Below are 21,371 nucleotides of genomic sequence, written 5' to 3' on the forward strand. Positions count from 1 at the left end.
CCACGTTTGAGGCCCCTAGCCACCAGGGTTCAGGTACCACTAGGCCCATAATTTAGGTCAGCTTGGTGCAGTATGGCAATCTTCGAGTGGGCACAGTTGCAGGGCCCCAGCTCGGGCACCAAACAAGTCCAGGGGACCATATTTGGCACAGTGGTAGGGGAGATCTTCCTTTACCACTCTGAAAATGTTGGAGTAGCTAGCCTGAAATTTTCTGGTCAACTTTTTCAGGGGCCTTTTGGGAGTGTGTGGCCCTGGGGCAGTACCGTGGAGAAGGGACTGCTGGAAACCATATTAATCCCAATATTCTTAGCTATCCAATGTTACCTGCGGAGCAGGGCTCACTGGTACCTATGTTCTACAGTATTTGTGCAAATTTGACGCCCATGCCAGTCCTCGTGAAAATTAGGCATCGTCCACAAAAAAATTTGTGTGTGACCCTGGGGGTCAGCTAGTATCCCTGTACCAAGTTTGGTGACCATATCCCCCCGTGATTTGGGTACCACAGGGCACTAAATTTATGGTACATTGGCCCGCTATGTTAATCCATGACTCTGATGGGGGTGGGAATTTGAGGGGGCCACAGCCCAGGCCCTGAAAGAGTCCAGGTTCCCTGAACATGTTTGGGGCCCACGTTGTGGCCCCTCCAAAATTCCCTACTGCGCCATATATTACCATAGGCTAGGCCAAACTAGCCTAAATCTAGGGCCCCACGGTAGCGGAACGATGTTGCCCAGGGGCACCAAACTTGGTATAGGGTTACTAGAGGACCCCCAGGGGCCACAAAATTTTTTTGGGGCCAATGCTTAATTTTCATGAGGACCTTCATGGGGGTGGAATTTGCCCAACCACCGCAGGACATAGGAACTGCAGAGCCAGGCTCTGCAAATATTGTTAAATAGCTAAGAGTCCAGAGATTCCTGCAGTACTCACCAATCCCCACTCCGCATTAGTGCCCGAGGGCCACACACTCCCAAGGGGCCCCCTAAAAAGCTGACCATAAAACTTCAGGCTAGCGACCTCAAAAATGTAGAGGTGTTAAAGGAAGACCTTCCCTACCTCTGGGCCTCTGGACTAATTTGGGGCCCGATCTGTGGCCCCTCAAATTCCTGATCGCGGCTGAACCATAGATTAACATAATGGGCCAGGCTAGCTTAAATGTAGGGCCCTGTGGTAGCCGAACCACGGTGCTCAGGGGCACCAAATTTGGCACATACATTTGTTTGGGGCCAATGCTTTATTTTCACAGGGACCTGCATTGGGGTAGACTTTAGCTGACCACCGCAGAATAGTCCAATGGTATCCAGCACTCCCTGCTGTGCCGTATGGCCCGGGGGCCACATACTCTCAAGGGGCCCTAGAAAAAGTTGATCAGGAAATTTTGAGCTAACGAACCCCAAAATGTTTGGGGTGGTAAAGGAAGGACCCCCCTACCTCTGTGCCAAATATGGCCCCCGGACTCATTTGGGGTCCTAGCTGTAGCCCCTCAAATTTCCAGACTAAGACTCTGCCATAGATTAACATAGCAGGCCAAGCTTCTATAAATGTAGAGCCCAAACCACGGGGGTTCAGGGCACCATACTTGGCAAACTTATACTAGAGGACCTCCAGTAGCCACACACATTTTTTGGGGGCAATGCCTAATTTTCACAGAGACTGGCATTGTGATCGAGTTTGGCCAAATATTGCAGAACATAAGTAATGCAAAGCCCCGCTTTACGGGTAATATCGGATAGCTAAGACTATGGGGATTAAGTACTTGTCGACCAGGGCATAGCCCAATGATGGCTACAGCGTGGTCGGCCTATTCTGGGAGGGCGTACAGAGACATCCGAATCGCGCTTCCCACGGATTGTGTTAAAGGGCCAACGACAGGGGCCATTTACCATGTGATCCCTCCATCCAATGACAGAGCGATCATTTGTCAACAGAACGCTGCATGTCTGGTTTAGCTCTCTCTTCGCACGCTGTACACACCGATGGGCACCGCCCCTACCTCATCCATGCCCATCTTTGCCTCATCCATGCCCATCTCTGCCCTATTTATGCCCACCTGTGTCTCATGCCCATCTGTGTCTAAATCATGCCAATGAGTGCCGCCTCATTTGTGCCTCATCAGTGTGTCCCTCATCATGCAGCCTGTATCCCCCTGTCATTCAGCCTCTTTCCCCGCCGTCATTCAGCCCCTGTCCCTGCCGTCATCCATCCTGTGTCCCCGCCGTCATGCAGTTCATGTCCCCCCGCCGTAATTTGGCCTGTGTCGGTGCCTCTGTCAGAGTCCTCCTTTACATTCAGTGTGTCCCTGTCAGAGTCCTCCTTTACATCCAGTGTGTCCCTGTCAGAGTCCTCCTTTACATCCGTGTCCCCATTAGAGTGCTCCTTTACATCTAGTGCTTCCCTATCAGAGTCCCCCTTTACATCAGTGTCCCAGTCAGAGTCCCCCTTTACATCAGTGTCCCAGTCAGAGTTCCCTTTACATCAGTGTCCCCGTCAGAGTCCCCCTTTACATCCAGTGTTCCCGTTAGAGTCCTCCTTTACATCAGTGTCCCTATCAGAGTGCCCCGTTATGTGTCCCAGTCACATAGCTCCTTTATGACCCACGGTCAGAGTGCCCTTTTATTATTGCAGTCGGCGTGCCCCTTTAGTATTTCAGAGTGCCCCTTTAATGTGTCCCATATGAGTACTGATCGTAGTATTTCAGAGTGCCCCCTTTAATGTGTCCCATATGAGTACTGATCGTAGTATTTCAGGGTGCCCCTTTAGTATTCCAGAGTGCCCTTTTATTATTGCAGTCGGCGTGCCCCTTTAGTATATCAGAGTGCCCCTTTAATGTGTCCCATATGAGTACTGATCGTAGTATTTCAGAGTGCCCCTTTAATGTGTGCCATATGAGTTACTATATATATATATACTATAATATACTATATGAGTACTGATCATAGTATTTCAGGGTGCCCCTTTAATGAGTTATATATAGCTATATATATATAGTAACTATATATATATATATATATATATATATATATATATACACATACTATATATACTATATATATATATATATATATATATATATATATATATATACTATACTATATATATATATATACTATAATATACTATATAATATACTATACTACTATAATATATATATATTATACTATACTACTATAATATATATATATAATATAATATACTATATATAGTATATATAATATAATATACTATATATAGTATATATATATATATATATATATATATATATATATATATATATATATATATAATATATATATATAACTATATATAACTATATATATAATATATATATATATATATATATATATATATATATATATATTAGTTACATATAGCGAGTTAGAATGTTCATATGTGTAATCATCGTACAGAGCGAGTTAGAATCTGACATTAGATTCTTCCCCGCTCTGTCTCTCGTCGAGAAATGCCCCCAACGGACTGCGCACGCGCTACAGAGCGAGTCAGAATCTGACATTAGATTCTTCCCCGCTCTGTCTCTCGTCGGATTGTGCCCCCGACGGACTGCGCATGCGCCAACCCCAGCCGATCAGCTGTTCTGACAGGGTGACGTCACTTACGGAGCATGCGCAGTCCGACCCGGGCATTATCCGACGGAGGGCATTCCTCGACACGACACCGGCACTGGTCGTAGGCTCCTGCTGTTGTCAGATGGGAGGGAGCAGGGGCCGTTCACAGCCTGGCAGGAAAGGAGAAGTGGAGAGCGGTGGCGGGGGACTCCAGATGAGGAGGTAAGAGACCGCTCTCTGTGCAATACCACAGCACAGAGCAGGTAAGTAGAACATCTTAAAAAAAATTGCCTTCACAATCACTTTAATCTGTTAACGGGCTATCCATTTTTCTTTTGTTATTTTTGGCTGGAGTTCTACCTTAGCTTGAAATGTTCTTAAAACTTTTCACATCTAGAAACTTTATATGCTTTATACCCCCCCTTCCATGTTGAGTCAACTTCCATTTTCACAGGCTTTGGAGACCAGCAAAAACACATTTAAAACTTCCAGCGAACTGTTTCGCTTTTCACCGCCTTTGAAGATTTACTGCACTGAGTATTCTTACTGACGGCATTAGTTAAAGCTTCATGCAGAAGTAAGATTGGCGTACATGTCTGTAACTTAAATGAATTATCCAATGCCTCCCTGGGGGGGGAAGAAATATGTCAAAAAGCTTTAGGCAATGCATCTTCTCTTACAAAATCTTCTTGTCACAAGACTGTCTGCACTGGAGTAAAAATCACTGCATACATTTTTTTTTTTAGATAAGGAGGGCTGTGATGTCATTGGCGAGGAATTAAAGAGAGAGGGCATGGTAACTAAACAAACACATAGCAGGGAAATTAGCACTGTGGAACATGTTGTGTTCTTACTTTTTCAGCATATGGTAAACTGTGATCTGTATGGCTCTCTCCTGGTGCAGCAGGAGTGGAGCCAGGGTATTTAGCAAGCTCTGCAAGCTGTCAGGGAGGTTGGTCTTCTGTCCAGCAACAAACTTGGCTGGGAGTTTGTGGTCCAGCAGCTGTTCTTTTGAAATGTAACGCAGAGCTTCGCCGAGCGACTGCAACACAGGGCTGTGATAAGACATCTCTGTAGCTTTGCTCTCCCCTGCACAGAATAAACAGAGAGAAAAAAAAGGGGGGGCAAATTATTTCGAGAAGGAACATTCCACAGATATACTAGTATTGTAGTCCATAAATTAGTCCAAGGACCGATATGTGAAGATAATGGATTGCAGTCATACAAAGCCTTCTTTGGAATAACTTTGAAGCTTATGTGAAATATTTAGGTTTCTGTAGAAATGCTAGTGAAAGTATAAATAAGACCGAAAAGTTATTCTATCTAAAAAGGGGTGAGAGCTAACATAATATGCAGGGAGTGATTTTCATGTATTTGTAAAAGTTTTAGAAAGAAAGATCAGATCAGTTTGGCTCGCCACAGATATGGGATGGTGTTGGAATGATCAGATCACTGAAAGATTTTTTTTTTAATTTATCTCTCCGAATGCATTCATGATAGTCTTACCCAGTGGTCTCCAAACTGGGCCCTTTGCCTGCTTTTATCTGGCACTTTGGGCATTGTTCCCCCATTGTCAGCTTTAGTGGGACTTAGTTTCTGCCACTGACAACAGGGCACTATTCTTCCCACTGACACCAATGATGAGACACTATTCCTCCCACTCATACCAATGATGGGGCACCATTCCTCCCACTGACACCAATGATGAGACACTATTCCTCCCACTCATACCAATGATAAGACACTATTCCTCCCACTGACACCAATGATGAGACACCATTCCTCCCACTGACACCAATGATGAGACACTATTCCTCCCACTCATACCAATGATGGGGCACTATTCCTCCCACTGACACCAATGATGAGACACTATTCCTCCCACTGATACCAATGATGGGGCACCATTCCTCCCACTGACACCAATGATGAGACACTATTCCTCCCACTCATACCAATGATAAGACAATATTCCTCCCACTGACACCAATGATGAGACACTATTCCTCCCACTCATACCAATGATAAGACACTATTCCTCCCACTGACACCAATGATGAGACACCATTCCTCCCACTGACACCAATGATGAGACACCATTCCTCCCACTGACACCAATGATGAGACACTATTCCTCCCACTCATACCAATGATAAGACACTATTCCTCCCACTGACACCAATGATAAGACAATATTCCTCCCACTGACACCAAAGATGGGGCACTATTCCTCCCACTGACACAAATGATAAGACACTATTCCTCCTACTCATACCAATGATGGGGCACCATTCCTCCCACTGACACCAATGATGAGACACTATTCCTCCCACTGACACCAAAGATGGGGCACCATTCCTCCCACTGACACCAAAGATGGGGCACTATTCCTCCCACTGACACCAAAGATGGGGCACTAATCCTCCTGCTGACACCAAAGATGGGGCACTAATCCTCCTGCTGACACCAAAGATGGGGCACTAATCCTCCCACTGACACCAAAGATGGGGCACTAATCCTCTCACTGACACCAAATATGGGGCACTATTCCTCCCGCTGACACCAAAGATGGGGCACAATCCTCTCGCTGACACCAAAGATGGGGCACTAATCCTCCCGCTGACACCAAAGATGGGGCACAATCCTCTCGCTGACACCAAAGATGGGGCACTAATCCTCCCGCTGACACCAAAGATGGGGCACTAATCCTCTCGCTGACACCAAAGATGGGGCACTAATCCTCCCACTGACACCAAAGATGGGGCACTAATCCGCTTGCTGACAACAATGATGGGGCACTAATCCGCTACCTGACAACAAAGATGGGGCACTAATCCGCTACCTGACAACAATGATGGGGCACTAATCCGCTACCTGACAACAAAGATGGGGCACGATTCCTCCCGCTGACACCAAATATGGGGCACAATCCTCTCGCTGACACCAAAGATGGGGCACAATCCTCTCGCTGACACCAAAGATGGGGCACAATCCTCTCGCTGACACCAAAGATGGGGCACTAATCCGCTACCTGACAACAAAGATGGGGCACTATTCCTCCCGCTGACACCAAATATGGGGCACTATTCTTCCCACTGACATCAAAGATGGGCACTATTCCTCCCACTGACATCAAAGATGGGCACTATTCCTCCCACTGACACCAATGATGGGACACTATTTACCCCACTGATGCCACTAACTGGACACTTTTCCTCCACCTAATAGCAAAGAAGGGACACTGTTTACTCCCACTGACACCAGGAAATGTTCCACTCCTGCTGACCACAGTCCGGCCCTCCTAAAGTTTAGAGAACAGTAAACTGGCCCTTTGTTTAGAAAGTTTGGAGCCCCCTGGTCTTACACAAACATGTATGTTTATGGAAAAAGCTTTCATAATGAAAAAATGTTTTGGTGGTTACATCTGGGCAGACACCCCAGACTCTTGTCTTATCTCAAGGTTAAAAAAAATAAATAAATAAAAATAGGGCCTGTCCAGGAAAATTCTGATTGGCCAACTAGTTTCTGCAGAGATGGCAGGATGCCAAATTACAACAGCCACAGTGGGAGATTCGTCCATCCTTGTTATGTAGCCTAGATGGAGGAATGTTTTTTTTTTTCATTCTGCCTAGACAGGTAATTGAAAAAAATCTCTATGTACTGTATATGGACAGCTTTTAAAGGGATAGATTCAGCTTTAGTAGCACGTTTTACCCATATTTAGGGAGTAACATGTTTCAAGGCTCCAGCCCCCTAAGCCCCGTGACAGCAGGTGGGGGTTCATCTCCCCTGCAGCGGCTGTAACATTTAAAATTGGTGATTTGGGAATGAATAAACTACAAGTCCTGTATTCCACTATGGTAGATGGTCTTGTAGTTTCAGTGGACTAAGAGCGCTGATCAGTGCACATGTAAGCCATTGACAATTCCTGCAGCTCAGTAACTGAATGCTTTTACAGGGGACTGGGGGGGGAGAGCTCTTGGAAGTGTCTGCTGGAGCCTGACATTTCACCCCCCGATCCACTGCTAACGAGTGCAATGCTCTGCACGCTTCCGTATCTAAAAATAATAAATTCTAATTATTTTCCCTCCAAAAACATTTTCATTCTTTTTTTTTTTTCTTTGTTTTTTTACAAAGCTGAAATTATTTTTTAAAGTAAACTAATGTTTTGTCTACTTGGGGCAAAGGAACAGGTCGGCTTTAATCCCACAATTCTCCGAAGCAAATTACTTGTGATTACATCGCTTCTCTGCCACTCTGTTGTAAGCCAAAGTAATACCTAGTACTACCAGGTATGGAGAACCGTGTCACTCACTCCACATGACAGTCCTGAATTGCCAAGGGACAATCAATACAGTTGGACCCTGGGCCACTCAGCACTATCCTATGGATAGAGTTCATAGCCATGTATAAATCATCTCACACAGGGCGTTCCTTTTCGCTTGGTGGTTGAGCAGAGTGGTAAGGAAGCAAAAGGAAAGGCAAGTATTTGCTCCTGGGGACGAATATTAACGTTTTGCTTTGCATGCATGGGAAAGCACCAGCTTACTTTAACCACCCGCCCACTATATAGTGAAATGACGGGTGCAAGGTAGCTCTCTCGTTCTGGGACGCCATCATATGACATCGCCTCACTCTCTGTGTGCTTGCGCAGCCGCAGGGGTGTGCACCGAACGGTGGCGCCCTGTGTCCCTGGGACATGGCCCATCCCTGATCTCGATAATAGCAGATTATGAGGCTCTTTACCCATGTGATCAGCTGTGTCCAATCACGGCTGATCACATGTAAACCAGGAAATGCCAGTTATCGGCTTTCCTCTCCTCAAACTGGCAGCGTGTGAAAAGGAGAGCCGATTAGTGGCATTTCTTCACAGGGGACACCTGCACAAATAATCAGGGCACGGTTTATCAGTGTCCTGATTATCAGTGCAGCCCCAACAGTGCCCAGCAGTCAGTGCCCATCAGTGCCGCCCATCAGTACACTTTCTGGGTATTCGGATAGTCGTGGGTGCTGGCTGTCATAACACTGTTGCTGGCAGCAGAAGATTTGTCCAGCCACAATGTGTATCCCCCAATGGGAGAATCTATGGATTTCTCTCCTTTAGCCCAGTCTTTACGTTTATGGCCAGCTTAACTCCTCAGCGTATGTCACAGAGGATAAAGGAGAAAAGTAAGCTCTCTGGACATCTCAATATAGGATATGGCTGATCATAAAAGATAGCATCCCAGTAAATGACTAGTGGGAAAACATTTTTCCACTTCATTATGTCTTTAACTGCTTGCCAACCATCCACCGAAGTTTTACTGCAGCCGGCCGGCTCTGTCCTGTGAAACGATGTACCGCTAGTGAAGACGCGCACGCGGATTGGCCACATGGGGAGCCAATCAGTGGGTCCAGCGGCCGCAATGTCCGCCGGACACCCATGATTTCTTCCCGTGGAGACAGAACGGCGGTCTGCTGTTCTGTCAGTAATGAACAGGGCTCCTGTGTTCCCCCTATTTAGGAACACAGAACACGGTGTTCATTCAGCAAGCCCATCCCCTACACAGTTAAAAAGCATCCCCTAGGGACACATTTAACCCTTTGATCGCTCCTGGTGGTAGCCCCTTCTTTCCCAGTGTCATTTGTAGAGTAACAGTGCATATTTTTAGCACCGATTACTGTAGTAATGTCACTGGTCCCCCCAAAAGTGTCAAAAATGTCAGTTAGGTGTCCGATCTGTCCGACGCAATGTCGCAGTCATGCTAAAAATCAATGATCACCGCCATTACTAGTAAGAAAAGCGAAATAGAAACGTTAACTTTTGCACAAACCAATCAATATACACTTATTGGAATTTTTTTTACCAAAAATATATAGCAGAATAAATATTGGCCTAAAATGATGAAAAAATTTGATTTTTAATTTTTTTTTATTGGGAATATTATACAGCAGAAAGTAAAAATTTTTATTTTTTTTTTCTTCAGAATTGTCGCTTTTTTTTGTTTATAGCACAAAAAAAAAAAAAAAAAAAAGAAGAACAGAACTGGCTATCCATGTGCAGTGAGCTTCCATAGCCCTAAAAGCGTCTGTAAATCTAGAGGGCACAGACCCAGACACACAGACTCTGTGTGCAGGTCAGAGCAGCCGTCAAACTTGGCTGTGTGGGTGAGTGCATACATCTGATGTGTGTTAATTCACTTTTATAGTCTATCTGCATGCAACTCCGTGCTAGAATAGAAAAGCAAACAAATAGCTCTTCACTCTCAATTGGGCTGAGGACCTGTGTGAATAAGCTCTTAGAGTAAAGCTCTATACAAGGCTTTGGGGGCTCACTCTGATGGATGGCCAACATTAAAGAAGATTTTGGCCTGGAGAAAGTATTCAGCAAAGGAGATCCTGGCTATCATGCCAAGGCAAGCAGTTAAGTGGGTGGTATTATCCGGTTAAGTTTATAGGGCTTTGGAAGGTGAATCAGTGCAAAGGTCACCAACCAGTGGTTTGTGATCCACGAGAAAATTTTGGTGGTCCCCAGGGGTTCTGCTGCAACATTGTGGGGGGATGTACACAGCCCAATGTGGTTTCCACAGTTGTTCTCAATGCAGGCTGACAGTTGATACGGTCAGCGTGCCCTGATACTCAATGCCTCCTCTGTAGTCTGGCTCCTGTGAACTCAGAGGGAGGTGCTGGGAGTAGTGCAGAGAGTGGAGGGTGAAGGAGGGTGACTTCCAATGGCAGTGCTGATCACAGATTGTGGGAGGGAGCACGGAGCTCAAGCACATGGCTGGATAAGGAAATGATATCCAATGATGAGTTTGTTTAAGGTAGCAGTGTAGTGGCAAGTGCAGGGCAGGGTAGGGCAGGGCGGGGGATGCAGAGACCTGGAGCATTGTGTATATAAGGCATGTAAAAATCAGGTTAGCAGTCCGCGGGATTCAAAATTGTGAGTTTAGTTGTCCATGGGGTCTGAAAGGTTACCGACCACTGGACTAATGTATTTGTTAATGAATGTGAACTTGTCCTTTAAGTTGTAATGAGCTATTTGCAGATTTTCTTTCAATGTGACTAGGTGTAAATTTTCTCTGTAAAAAGGAAATCCCCTTTAACCATAGCAGTGGTGGAACGTACCTGCTAATTTAACCAGCATTGGTAACAATAAACTGTGGATGCCTTCGGAGAAGAACTCGTTAAATTCGGAGATAAGTTTGGCGGGAAGCTTTTCAGCATCGCTCACAGTGACAGCTTGAAGCTCATTGCACTCAGAGATAAGATTGGCGGGAAGCTTTTCAGCATCGCCTGCAGAGACCGCTTGAAAATAGCCAGACAAATCCGATGCCAAGCTGCAACTTACGCAAGCAAATAGTCGAACAAGTGGAAGACCATAGAAAGCAGAGCTGTCACACGCAGTCTGAGAATGTGGAAAGAAAAGAATATTTGATTAGACCAGAAAAAGATAGGGGGAAGTTTTATTATAGCAGAATACTTCCAGCTTATCTATAATTGAAGTAACCTGCAACACATTACACTTTAATAAGTAAATCAAAATAATCCCTCTAATGACTACCAGAGGAATACAGAACATAGGATCCTGATTTATCCGTCACTGATCAGACCTGATCTCTGGGCATTTCCATGCACGCAGAGACTTTTATGGACAAAAAATTCAAAACCTTTATAACAAAATGAGGCAATGTAAAGTGCAGGAGAGAGTTTTGTGGGACAACACTGCCCTCCAGAGGAAATCGGTGTTAACAGCAAATGATCAGGCTATAGAGGTCAAGATGTATTTCCAAGAACATCAGAAATTATGTGCAACTGTTATTCATAGCATAACATAAATCCCAACCAATATGACGATTGGGAAATATTTGTGTGTGATGAAATCAAAATTATCCCAACTGCTATTTAGGCGTTTCAGAACGAGGCCCCGAGACATATGCATTAAACAGATGCTTGATTCGGACACCCTATCCATCTAAAAGAAATTCTTCCAATTCTAAATACCTGGCATGAAGTTATCATTCAGCTATAAAATGCATGATATGCATGAATTTGCTTATGTGCCGGGAAAGGTGGTATAGTACAAAATCAGCAAACACGTAACCAATTTTCAAGCTACATATAAAGAAAAAAAAAAATATTAAAGTGTATCCAAAGCTGCAATTTTCTTTTTTGTTTTAGATTTTGCGGCCCCACTGGGCACATACACCCTCTATAGTCACCAAGAAATAAAATAATTGGAAATTAAAAATGTAACTCTTCCAGTGGCACCGGAGTCATTTAGGAATGAGCTGTTCCCCCTCCAGCTCCTGCACAGCCTCTGATGCAGCTGCATCCTCCATGTTTAAAGTTTCCCGCACCGATACAATCAGTGCATCCACCTTTTCATGCGCAGCTGCAATAGAAGTGGAATCATCTCACTATCAGAGCACTCATAAGGTGCGTGGACACAGACCCAGTAGGGACGCTATATACAAGGCTCACCCTGAAAACATAACAAGAAGGGGAGGCCACTGACCGCAATCCCGCAAGGAGACGCCAGCCAAAGGTCCACAAAAGAACCACCTATTAGACCCCGCAAAAAAGTAAGGGGGTCGCCCTCCATAGAGGACATAATAGGACATGGCCCCCTTGAGGTGGCGTCTGCCGTGACACGGAAGCACAGCCAGAGCACCCTCGCCCATACAATAATGGGTGCTACACTGTCGCTAAAAAATGAAGTGCCCCCAAGGCGCCACCCAGCTCAAGGGGGGCACCAGGCTGACTATATGGCCCAGCAGGCCGCGGCCCCAATTTCAGTGGAGGCCCAGATGCAATTGCCCAGATCCACAGTCTGGCAGATGCCCAGGGGGAGAGTAAGGGGCTTCAGCCAAACTCACTAAGGCCACCGCCCAACATGGCTACAGCCCAGTAGACCGTGGCCTAAATTTTTGAGGTCGCCCAGCTACCATGACACGAGCCCCGGCAAAACCGACCACCCAGGACAGCAGGGGGTCCATCAGCAGCTCGGTTTCCGGTCAGCAGGGCCACATAGGCTCCGGTCAGCATTTCGGACAGCTTGGTCAGCAGCGTCGTCAGTAGCTCAGGCAGTCATGAGTAGGCCACAAAGCCACGGCCCTAAATTTTTGGCCGATGCAGCCCCATGAGGCACGTACCCACAGATGGTAAACCATCCGCTCCCCCAGCCTAACAACTGCCGCAGGGAGCCCAAAGGACATCCCTGCCCAAGTCACTAACCCCCAGGAGACAGGAAACCTGATCAAAACCCCCGTTGTGCAACCCGATCAGCAGCAACCACATCCAACCCCCCCACCTTCTGGAGAACGTGGCAAAGCCAGCTCCTACCGCACCTGGGGGGCTTGGGGGTGGGCATGGGGGGGGGGCAAAGACCCACAGTGACTGTTTAGAGGGGCTGGGGGGAATGGAGGAGAACCCGGGGTTCTGACCATCTCAGGGAGGGGCCCAGGTCCAACCCAAAACCCTCCAGGGGTAGTGGAGGGACAGCTACTTTCCATACCATGGAACCGGGTGGGCACCACTCCAGGCAGACCACCCCACCATCGGAATGGGGGTGCTGTGGGCCAGAGGCACACTGCGACTCAGGCCATGACCAGGTCGTGTGCATCCTCGCGAGATGTTTAACTCGCTGGCCAGTCCCTGTCCAGTGGGGCTATGTCGCGGCCGACCTAGCGCGGAGCCGAGATTGTGTAACGCTCACTGGCCGGAATGGGGAGACCATAAGGATCTAGAATATCCAGTCCGTCGCCCAGTCCAACAGTTGACTGTAGATCTCACAGGAACTGAAAAATATAAGAGGAAAAAAAATCATTTTGAAAAGGAAAAAATGCTAGGACCAGAGATCCCAGCAAGGAACTAGGTCCTTACTCCTGACTAGGCAGAAAAAAAACTGAGTGCCTATAGCAGGAAGTGGGAGTATACACCCTGGAACTGCCCCATAGACTTGGTAAAGCTTTTTCCCTGCCTTGTGTCCTACTCCTGTAGGGGGGCAGCATAACCCAATGGTCAAGAAGATTCTGGAGCTGTGTCCATCAATGAACGAAAGAGAAAAGATGGTGTGGTTGTTTCAAGGAGCACAATAGGACGATACTTGAACAAAAAAGGATCTGCATAGTCGAAGTGTCAGAAAGAAGCCTTTACCGTGTCAATGCCAGAAAAAAGCCCAGTTACAATATGCCCAACAACATCTGGACATGTCTCAACTTCTGGAACACTGCAATCTGTAGTGACAAGACCAAAATAGAGCTTTATAGTCACAACCATTGGAGAGGGGTCAACAATGACCATAGTAACAAGGATATCACTGTGAAGCATGGTGGTGGCTCACTGATGTTTTGGGGGGGTGGGGGGGGGGAGCTTTAGGGCATGGGGAATCTTGTAAAAATTGATGGCAAGATGACTGCAGCATGTTATAAGAAAACACTGGCAGACAATTTGCATTCTTCTGCACGAATGCAAGGGAAGCACTTGGACTTTTCAGCATGCCAATGACCCTAAGCACAAGGCCAAGTTGACCCTCCACTGATTACACCTTAATATCATCGAGTGCAGTTCATGCAAAATGACCAAAGACTTTGCATGACCAGGAGGCATTTTGCCAAGGCAAATGGGCAGCTATATCACCTGCAAGAATTTTGGGCCTCATAGACAACTATTACAAAAGACTGCAGGTTGTCATTGAAGCTAAAGGGGGGGCAATACACAGTATTAAGAATGAAGTTATGGCCTACAGTTGAATATGGATCCCATAAGGCTCCTTTCACACAATCGGACCGATCAGGTCTGCCTGTTCATTTTTCAGGCGGACCTGATCGGGCCACCCATTCTCATCTATAGAGAGGCGGATGTCGGCGGACACCTGTCTGACATCCGATCTGACAAGATCCGCTGAAAACAGACAGATGGCGATACATTCGCCATCTGTCCAGCGGGTCAGATTGGATGGGATCGGATGAAAATGGACATGCTTTCCGTTTTCAAACCAATCTCCCCAGAGGAGAGTGAGACTCTGTCCGTCTCTGCACAATGAGCAGACGGACCTGTCATCCGCCTGCTCAGCGTTCCCCACTGAGCTAGCGGAGTGCGCCAGCGGATCTACCCTGTGAGAAGAGGGCCTAAATAAAAGAAAAAGAAATGTGCTTTGCCTGCTCACTTATGTTTTCTTTAAAATGGCACTTACATTTTATTACCAATGCTCCAAGCGAATGCAACATTTTGAGCACAATTCTAAGTGAAGTCAAACTCCTGATCAAAATGCCTGCTCCACTTCAGTGATTCCTAAAGTACTGAGAACAAGAGGTCAGCATTACAACCCAGCAGCCGGAATATCAAAGGAAAGGTAAGCAAAATATTCCCATTGTGATAGGCTTCTTTATAATGTATCTACTGTATATTGCCAAAACTATTCTTGATAAGCTTTGGATAGAGAATGGAATAGTTAGAAATCCTGTACGTTTTTTTTCTTATGTTATTGTCAATTTGGGGGGAGGGGGGTTGGGGGAGATTTCTCTTCACTTTATGTCCCAGTGAGGGGGCGAATTTTCCTTCACTTTCTGTCCCATTGGGGGGGGTTTCTTCACTTTCTGTCCCAGAAGAAAGCAATCTTTTAGGTGTGAGCTTGTTTTAACCACTTCATTCCAAGATGATTTCATACATTTGATGGACATGTGGTGAAAGCAGTAGTAAATCGTTGTTTTTTTTGGGGAATCTGTAAAGTAATGCCATAATGTGCTAGTATGCATTGCATACTAGCACATTATGCAAAGAACTTACCTTAGAACGAAGCCTTCCAGCGGCGAGCTGTTAACGCGGTCAAGGCTTCCATCTTCATTTGGTCTTTCTTCCAGGTTCAGACTCCAGCTGTGAGAGTGGTCGGAGCCACGATGACGTCACTCATGCGCGGGAGCCGCTATTTACAGTACAGGACTCTTAATGATCAGCCCAGGTGTCCGTTCCTTTAGAGCGCATGCGCCGGTGACGTCACCCGCTGCATGTACAGTAAATATCTCCTAAACAGTGCACGTTTAGGACATATTTACAGTACCTTTAGGTACAAACTACTCATGGGAGTTTACTCCCACTTTAAGGAAAACTTAAGCACTCACTGTAATGTAAGGCTGCTTAGTTTCTGCTCTTGCCAAATGTTGATCCAGCACTAGGGTGTGACAACAGTGAGCAGATTCACACAACAGTAGAGCAAGGAATGCCAACTTGTTAACTTACCTCTAACCACGCCAGCATAGAACACATGATAAAGTCCCATTCAGCATCCCCCAGACAGGGTATAGCAGAGGAGGAGGATTTTAGCAGGGCAGATAAAAATCTTATTATCTCAACGTTCAGCCCGATGAGCTCTGGATTAACATTATGCAAATTGCTGGAAAATAAATGACAGTTTGGTAAATTAAACCACAAAATTATAGAGTGACAATTTCAATACAACTACAACATTCTAGCACAGCACAGTCATATTAAAAATTGCATTTTAGTTTATCAGGAGATTATATATATATATATATATATATATATATATATATATTTTTTTTTTTTTTTTTTTTTTTTAAAGAAGCTGAATTTCTAAATGGCTTCCTAATGGTCAGCCCTGACCAGCCATTTTCTCCCAACACAGATCACTGCTAGAAAGGCTCTTTCACACCTAACTGCATCATTTTTTACATGGACTGACACCTTTTTCTTTGCTTCTGTATAATGTGTGTGAATCTTGTAGCTCTCCCCCATTTTATGTTGGTTTGCCCAATGTTGGCATTGTGTCCACAGTAGCATTTGGAGTGGCAGAGCAGAGTAGGACTGGCTAAAGAGGGATTACTTTGACACAGTTGGCCAGCTTAAATAATGTATTGCAATATGTGTGAACTAAATATCTGTATTTTGTTATTGCAAAGTTTTGCTAGAAAGGTATAGCAGTGTGCAGAGGGTTCATTCAGTATTTTGAGTATTGTGGATGTCATTTGTATAGATGAAATACGACCGGAGGGGCGAGCGGCCTATGACGTCTTCACACCTGCTGGTGTAACGCACCCTGGCGTTCTTGAGCTTTAGTTACCCTGAGATGCCTGTGAGTATATTTGCATGAAATAAATTGGTGTTTTTAGCAATACTACTCTATGGTCCTTTGTATTTTGCTTTGAATCTTACTGAGGAGAATTGGGCTTTCCGGACAGCCAGCGGAGGATTTGGTGGGTGTGGCGGTTAACATACCCTGGTATGATTTGCATTTTGTGTAACCTGCGCTAGTGATCTCTTAAACGGAAGACCGTGATTCTCCAGTAAGATAATTCATATATCTATGTCTGGAGTGTTTTGGGACAAAAACACATGGAATTGTGTCATTTCATTTTCACACAAGATTCTACACCGCACCGCTAGTGGAGCCCTGAAACATTCTTTTGGGAGTGGACTTTTATTTCTATTAGATCACTGTCTGATTTATACTGTATATGGTTTTATTTTTCAACTGTATTGGTGGTTTTATTTATTGATGATAATATTTGCATCACTTTACTGTTTGTTTCCATTGTGATTTTTATGGTTAGGAGGTACTCTTTTTATCATTTCATTTTTTCCTGTATCCGGAACATAGTGTGCCGCATTACCCTTTAGCACCAAGTGCATATTTGGTGGTTTTTATTGTGAATGAGTGCTGCACTTGTGAAAATTATCTGACCAATTGTTAAAATCTATACTGTAACAGGCATATGCTGGCAAAGAACTGGCCCCAGACTGAATAGGAAGCCGAGGTACCCAAGGAAGAAGCAAAGTTGCAGTGGTGAGAGAGACACACAGGAGAGGACCTGAAAGGGAGGTGCAGGCTGGAGAGGGGAGCCTCACTGTACTATGTTCTCTCTTTCATCGGACCCCTGAAGTAGTGCTATCAGTGCAGAAACATCCAGATAGTGATCTATTCTACAGCCATCATCGCCCAGCTTGGGGATTTTGTTGCCTTATTGCATCCATCGCTATTCGATCTACTGAAAGGTTTCAAGCTACTGGCAGGAAGGCATCCAAAGGGCTTAAGACTAAGAACGTATGTGCATCACTGATCATTAAGAGGAGATGGGCAGTGAAATATGGATCTATGTTCTCTATGCGGTTTAAAGCCATAAGGCAGAATTGGGAATTCGGTTTCCTTTTTGCGAGTTTGTCTTTTGTAGTGAGGGTCATTTTACCAGGTGAGAGTATAACTTTGGGGGATCCATGGAGGATTAGTGTCACCCATTCTATGTTCTACTGATTGTGCTTTTTGCACCCAGAGCACCGTTTATCTTAGGGACTTTGGGCACAAGATTTTGGCGCAGTTTCTTACGGTTTATTCTGTATATGATTTGTTGTGTGTTTTTTTTTGTTTTTTTACAATACCTATAGCTGTTACAATATAGTTTTTTTTTTACAATTGGTTTGATAATTTTCACAAGCACAGCACTCATTCACCATACTTCTTTGCTTTACACGATGGGGTTGATTTACAAACGGCAAATAGACTGTGTACTTTGCAAAGTGCAGTTGCTCCAGAGCTTAGTAAATGAGCAGAAACTCTGCTGATTTTTTTCAATCATGTGTAAGCAAAAATGCTGTTTTTTTTTTTTTTTTTTTAAATTTTCCTTGCATGTGATAGGGTATTCTTTCCAAAATGAAGCTTTTCTTCATTTACTAAGCTCTGGAGCAACTGCACTTTGCAAAGTGCATAGTCTATTTGCCTTTCATAAATCAACCCCTATATGTGCTAGCAGCTATATACACTATAGTGACAAAAGTATTGGGACGCCCGCCTTTACATGCACATGGACTTTAACCACTTAAGCCCCGGAAGATTTTACCCCCTTCCTGACCAGGGCCTATTTTGCGATTTGGCACTGCGTGACTTTAACGGACAATTGCGCGGTCGTGCAACGCTGTACCTAAACTAATTTGACGTCCTTTTTTCCCACAAACAGAGCTTTCTTTTGGTGGTATTTGATCACCTGTGCAATTTTTTGATCATGCGCTATAAACAAAAAAAAGAGTGACAATTTTGCAAAAATAACAATATTTTTCATTTTTTTTTTATATGAAATTCCCCAAAAAAATGTAAAAATCTAAATTTTTTAACATTTTTGGCCAATTTGTTATCTGCTACATATGTTTGGTAAAAAAAAAAAATCACAATAAGCGTATTTTGATTGGTTTGCGCAAAAGTTATTGCCTTTACTATGGGAAAGATTGTCATTTTTGTTGTTTTCCTTTTTTTAACGAATAATGGCGGCGATCTGCGTTTTTTTTTTGCGGGACTGCGACATTGCGGCGGACAGATCGGACCCTTGACTGACATTTTTGACACTTTTGGGGGGACCAGTGACATAACTACAGTAATCAGTGCTATACATATGCACTGTTACTGTAAAAATGACACTGGCAGGGAAGGGGTTAACTTTATTGGGGAAGGAGGGGTTAAGTATGTCCCTAGGGGCGTGTTTCTAACTGTGATTGGACATGGCTACTGGTGTAAGAACAGAGATCAATGTTCCTACATAGTAGAACCGTATGATCTCCATTTTTACACAGGGGAGAATGACAGGCGGCTTTGTTTACATTAGCCGCCTGCCTTTCTCCCTTCACGGCGGACGATCGCGAGTGACCGGCGGGCCACGAGCGGACTCGTTAGGGAACGACCCGGGGCGGGAGCGCGCCTTCGGGGGCGCGCGCTCGCCCGCTATTGGCTCACAGGCTAGTGACGTACCGATACATCACTTTGCCTGGCCGGGGTTGACCGCCGCAGTATATGTACTTGCGGCGGTCGGCAAGTGGTTAAAGGCATCCCAGTCTTAGTCTGTAGGGTTCAATATTGAGTTGGCCCACCCTTTGCAGCTATAACAGCTTCAACTCTTCTGGGAAGGCTGTCCACAAGGTTTAGGAATGTGTCAATGGGAATGTTTTACCATTCTTCCAGAAGCACATTTGTGAGGTCAGGCACGGATGTTGGACAAGATGGCCTGGCTTGCAGTCTCCGCTCTAATTCAGTCCCCCTGTCACAACACAATAGCTCAGACAAGGAGTTTCCTGTACTAACATTGCTTGTGTTAGTACAGCGATTTGTCAGGGCTTTTTTTTTTTTTCGTTCAGTCTGCTGGGTTGAAAAAAAAAAAAGAAAAAACCTCACGGTGTGTGCCTAGGATTAGACATTTTAGACATCATCAATGTTCTAGCAATAGACTGGAGAATGCCGTTTTCTGTTCCAACATGACTGTGCCCCCATGCACAAAGCCAGCTCCATGGTTTGTTGAGTTTGGTGTGATGGAGTTCAAGTGGCTTGTAGAATCCTGATCTAAACCCTACAGAACACCTTTAGGATTGGAACTCTGACTGCAACTCAGGTCTTCGTCCCACATCAGTTTCAGACCTCACAAACTCCCAGACAATTCATGGGCATATTTTTGGAATGGGATGCCCAACAAACCCGAACAGGTATGATAGCCAGGTGTCCAATCTTTTGGCAAAACAGTCCACATTAGAGCACAGTCTCCAAATCTGGAATAATTTGGTTGGATGAGAAGATTGTCACAATATACTGTATATAGGTACCTCCAGATGTGAGCAGATGCTGTTAGAAGACTAGTCTTGCAGAAAAAGGGATATTATGTTTTTCAGACTGCTCACTATTGTCTCCCTGAAGTAACACGGATGTCAAAGGAAGTATTTGTTAAAGTAGTTATAAAAAGGTTACACTTTTTTCTAAACCCCAACGCATTTACAGCATTAAAGTGTCGGTTCACACTGATCCGACCCGACTTCGGGTGACTAATGCCGTCTCCTGTGCACCGCGACTTCGGCGCGGCTTGCAACGACTTCACATAATGCAAGTCAATGCAAGTCATTTTCGACTTTGCAAAAAAAAGGTGCAGGAACCTTATTCTAAGTCAGAGCGACTTGAGTCGCTCCTATTAGAACGGTTCCACTGCACAGCATAGACCGCTACTTGTCAGGCGACCAAGTCGCCTGACAAGTCGGAACAGTGTGAACCGGCAGTAAGGGTAAAGTTCCAGCGATTACCCCACCTGACCCCAAACACTTAGCCACTGTACTTGAAACGGCTGGGTCCAGGATCCTTCAACATCCCCCCCCCCCCCCCCCCCGGAAACTTCCTGAATCCTCACCAGACACTGAGGTAGTGGATGCTCAAAATGTTACATTCTAAATACGGGTGTAACATTTAATATGTTAACAAAGTTGAACTTATTCTTTAGGTTATTCAACCCATTCAGCATGGTAACCTGCAGATTTTTCAGGAAAGGTGCCAACGTGTAATCACTTACTTGCTGAAAAGGAAGAGCTCTTCTTGCTCGTTCTTCCAAGAGAAAATTATTTTTAATACTCCAGGAAGAAAGTCAGGAGAAGGAGGGGACTTAGAATCCAGGCAAGAATTAATAATGGCAAGATAACCAAATCCTCCTGGGAATAGAAATAAAAGAAAGTTGCAAAATTCAAATCTATAAAGCATCATCTTACAAAACAGCACCATATATGGAATACAACTTTCATAGCAAACAAGAAATGATTTGGTTCCTTGTAAAGAGCAAATGGCCAAGAACATAGATAAAACAACTGAATAAGAAGAAAGCAGAACATGAACTATTTAAAACAGTATTGCTAAACTTTCTTTAGTTAACCATTTCCGGACCGCCGACCACATATATACTGCTGCAGGGCGGCCTGGCTGCGCAAAATCACGTATAGGGAATGCGATTTTGTGCAGGGGTTCTCAGGGGTATGTGCACCGCCAAAGCGCCGCTCCTGCAGTGATTAGACTCAGCGGGAGCA

The 21,371-nt window shown here is 44.9% G+C and overlaps 1 protein-coding gene across 1 annotated transcript in view; it reads right to left on the bottom strand.

Moving 5' to 3' along the window:
- Window positions 1–21,371, bottom strand: part of LTN1 (listerin E3 ubiquitin protein ligase 1) — a 197,260-nt gene that overhangs the window by 67,943 nt on the left and 107,946 nt on the right. The window contains exons 20-23 of the mRNA XM_082246619.1: window positions 20,867–21,002; window positions 15,783–15,936; window positions 10,671–10,950; window positions 4,418–4,652 (exon numbers count right to left, since the gene is read on the bottom strand). Of these exons, the coding sequence (XP_082102745.1) occupies window positions 4,418–4,652; window positions 10,671–10,950; window positions 15,783–15,936; window positions 20,867–21,002 (805 nt within the window). The remainder of the gene's footprint in view (window positions 1–4,417; window positions 4,653–10,670; window positions 10,951–15,782; window positions 15,937–20,866; window positions 21,003–21,371) is intronic.

The sequence above is a fragment of the Pelophylax lessonae genome, assembly GCF_965119305.1.
Source record: "Pelophylax lessonae genome assembly, chromosome: 2".
Lineage (NCBI taxonomy): Eukaryota > Metazoa > Chordata > Amphibia > Anura > Ranidae > Pelophylax > Pelophylax lessonae.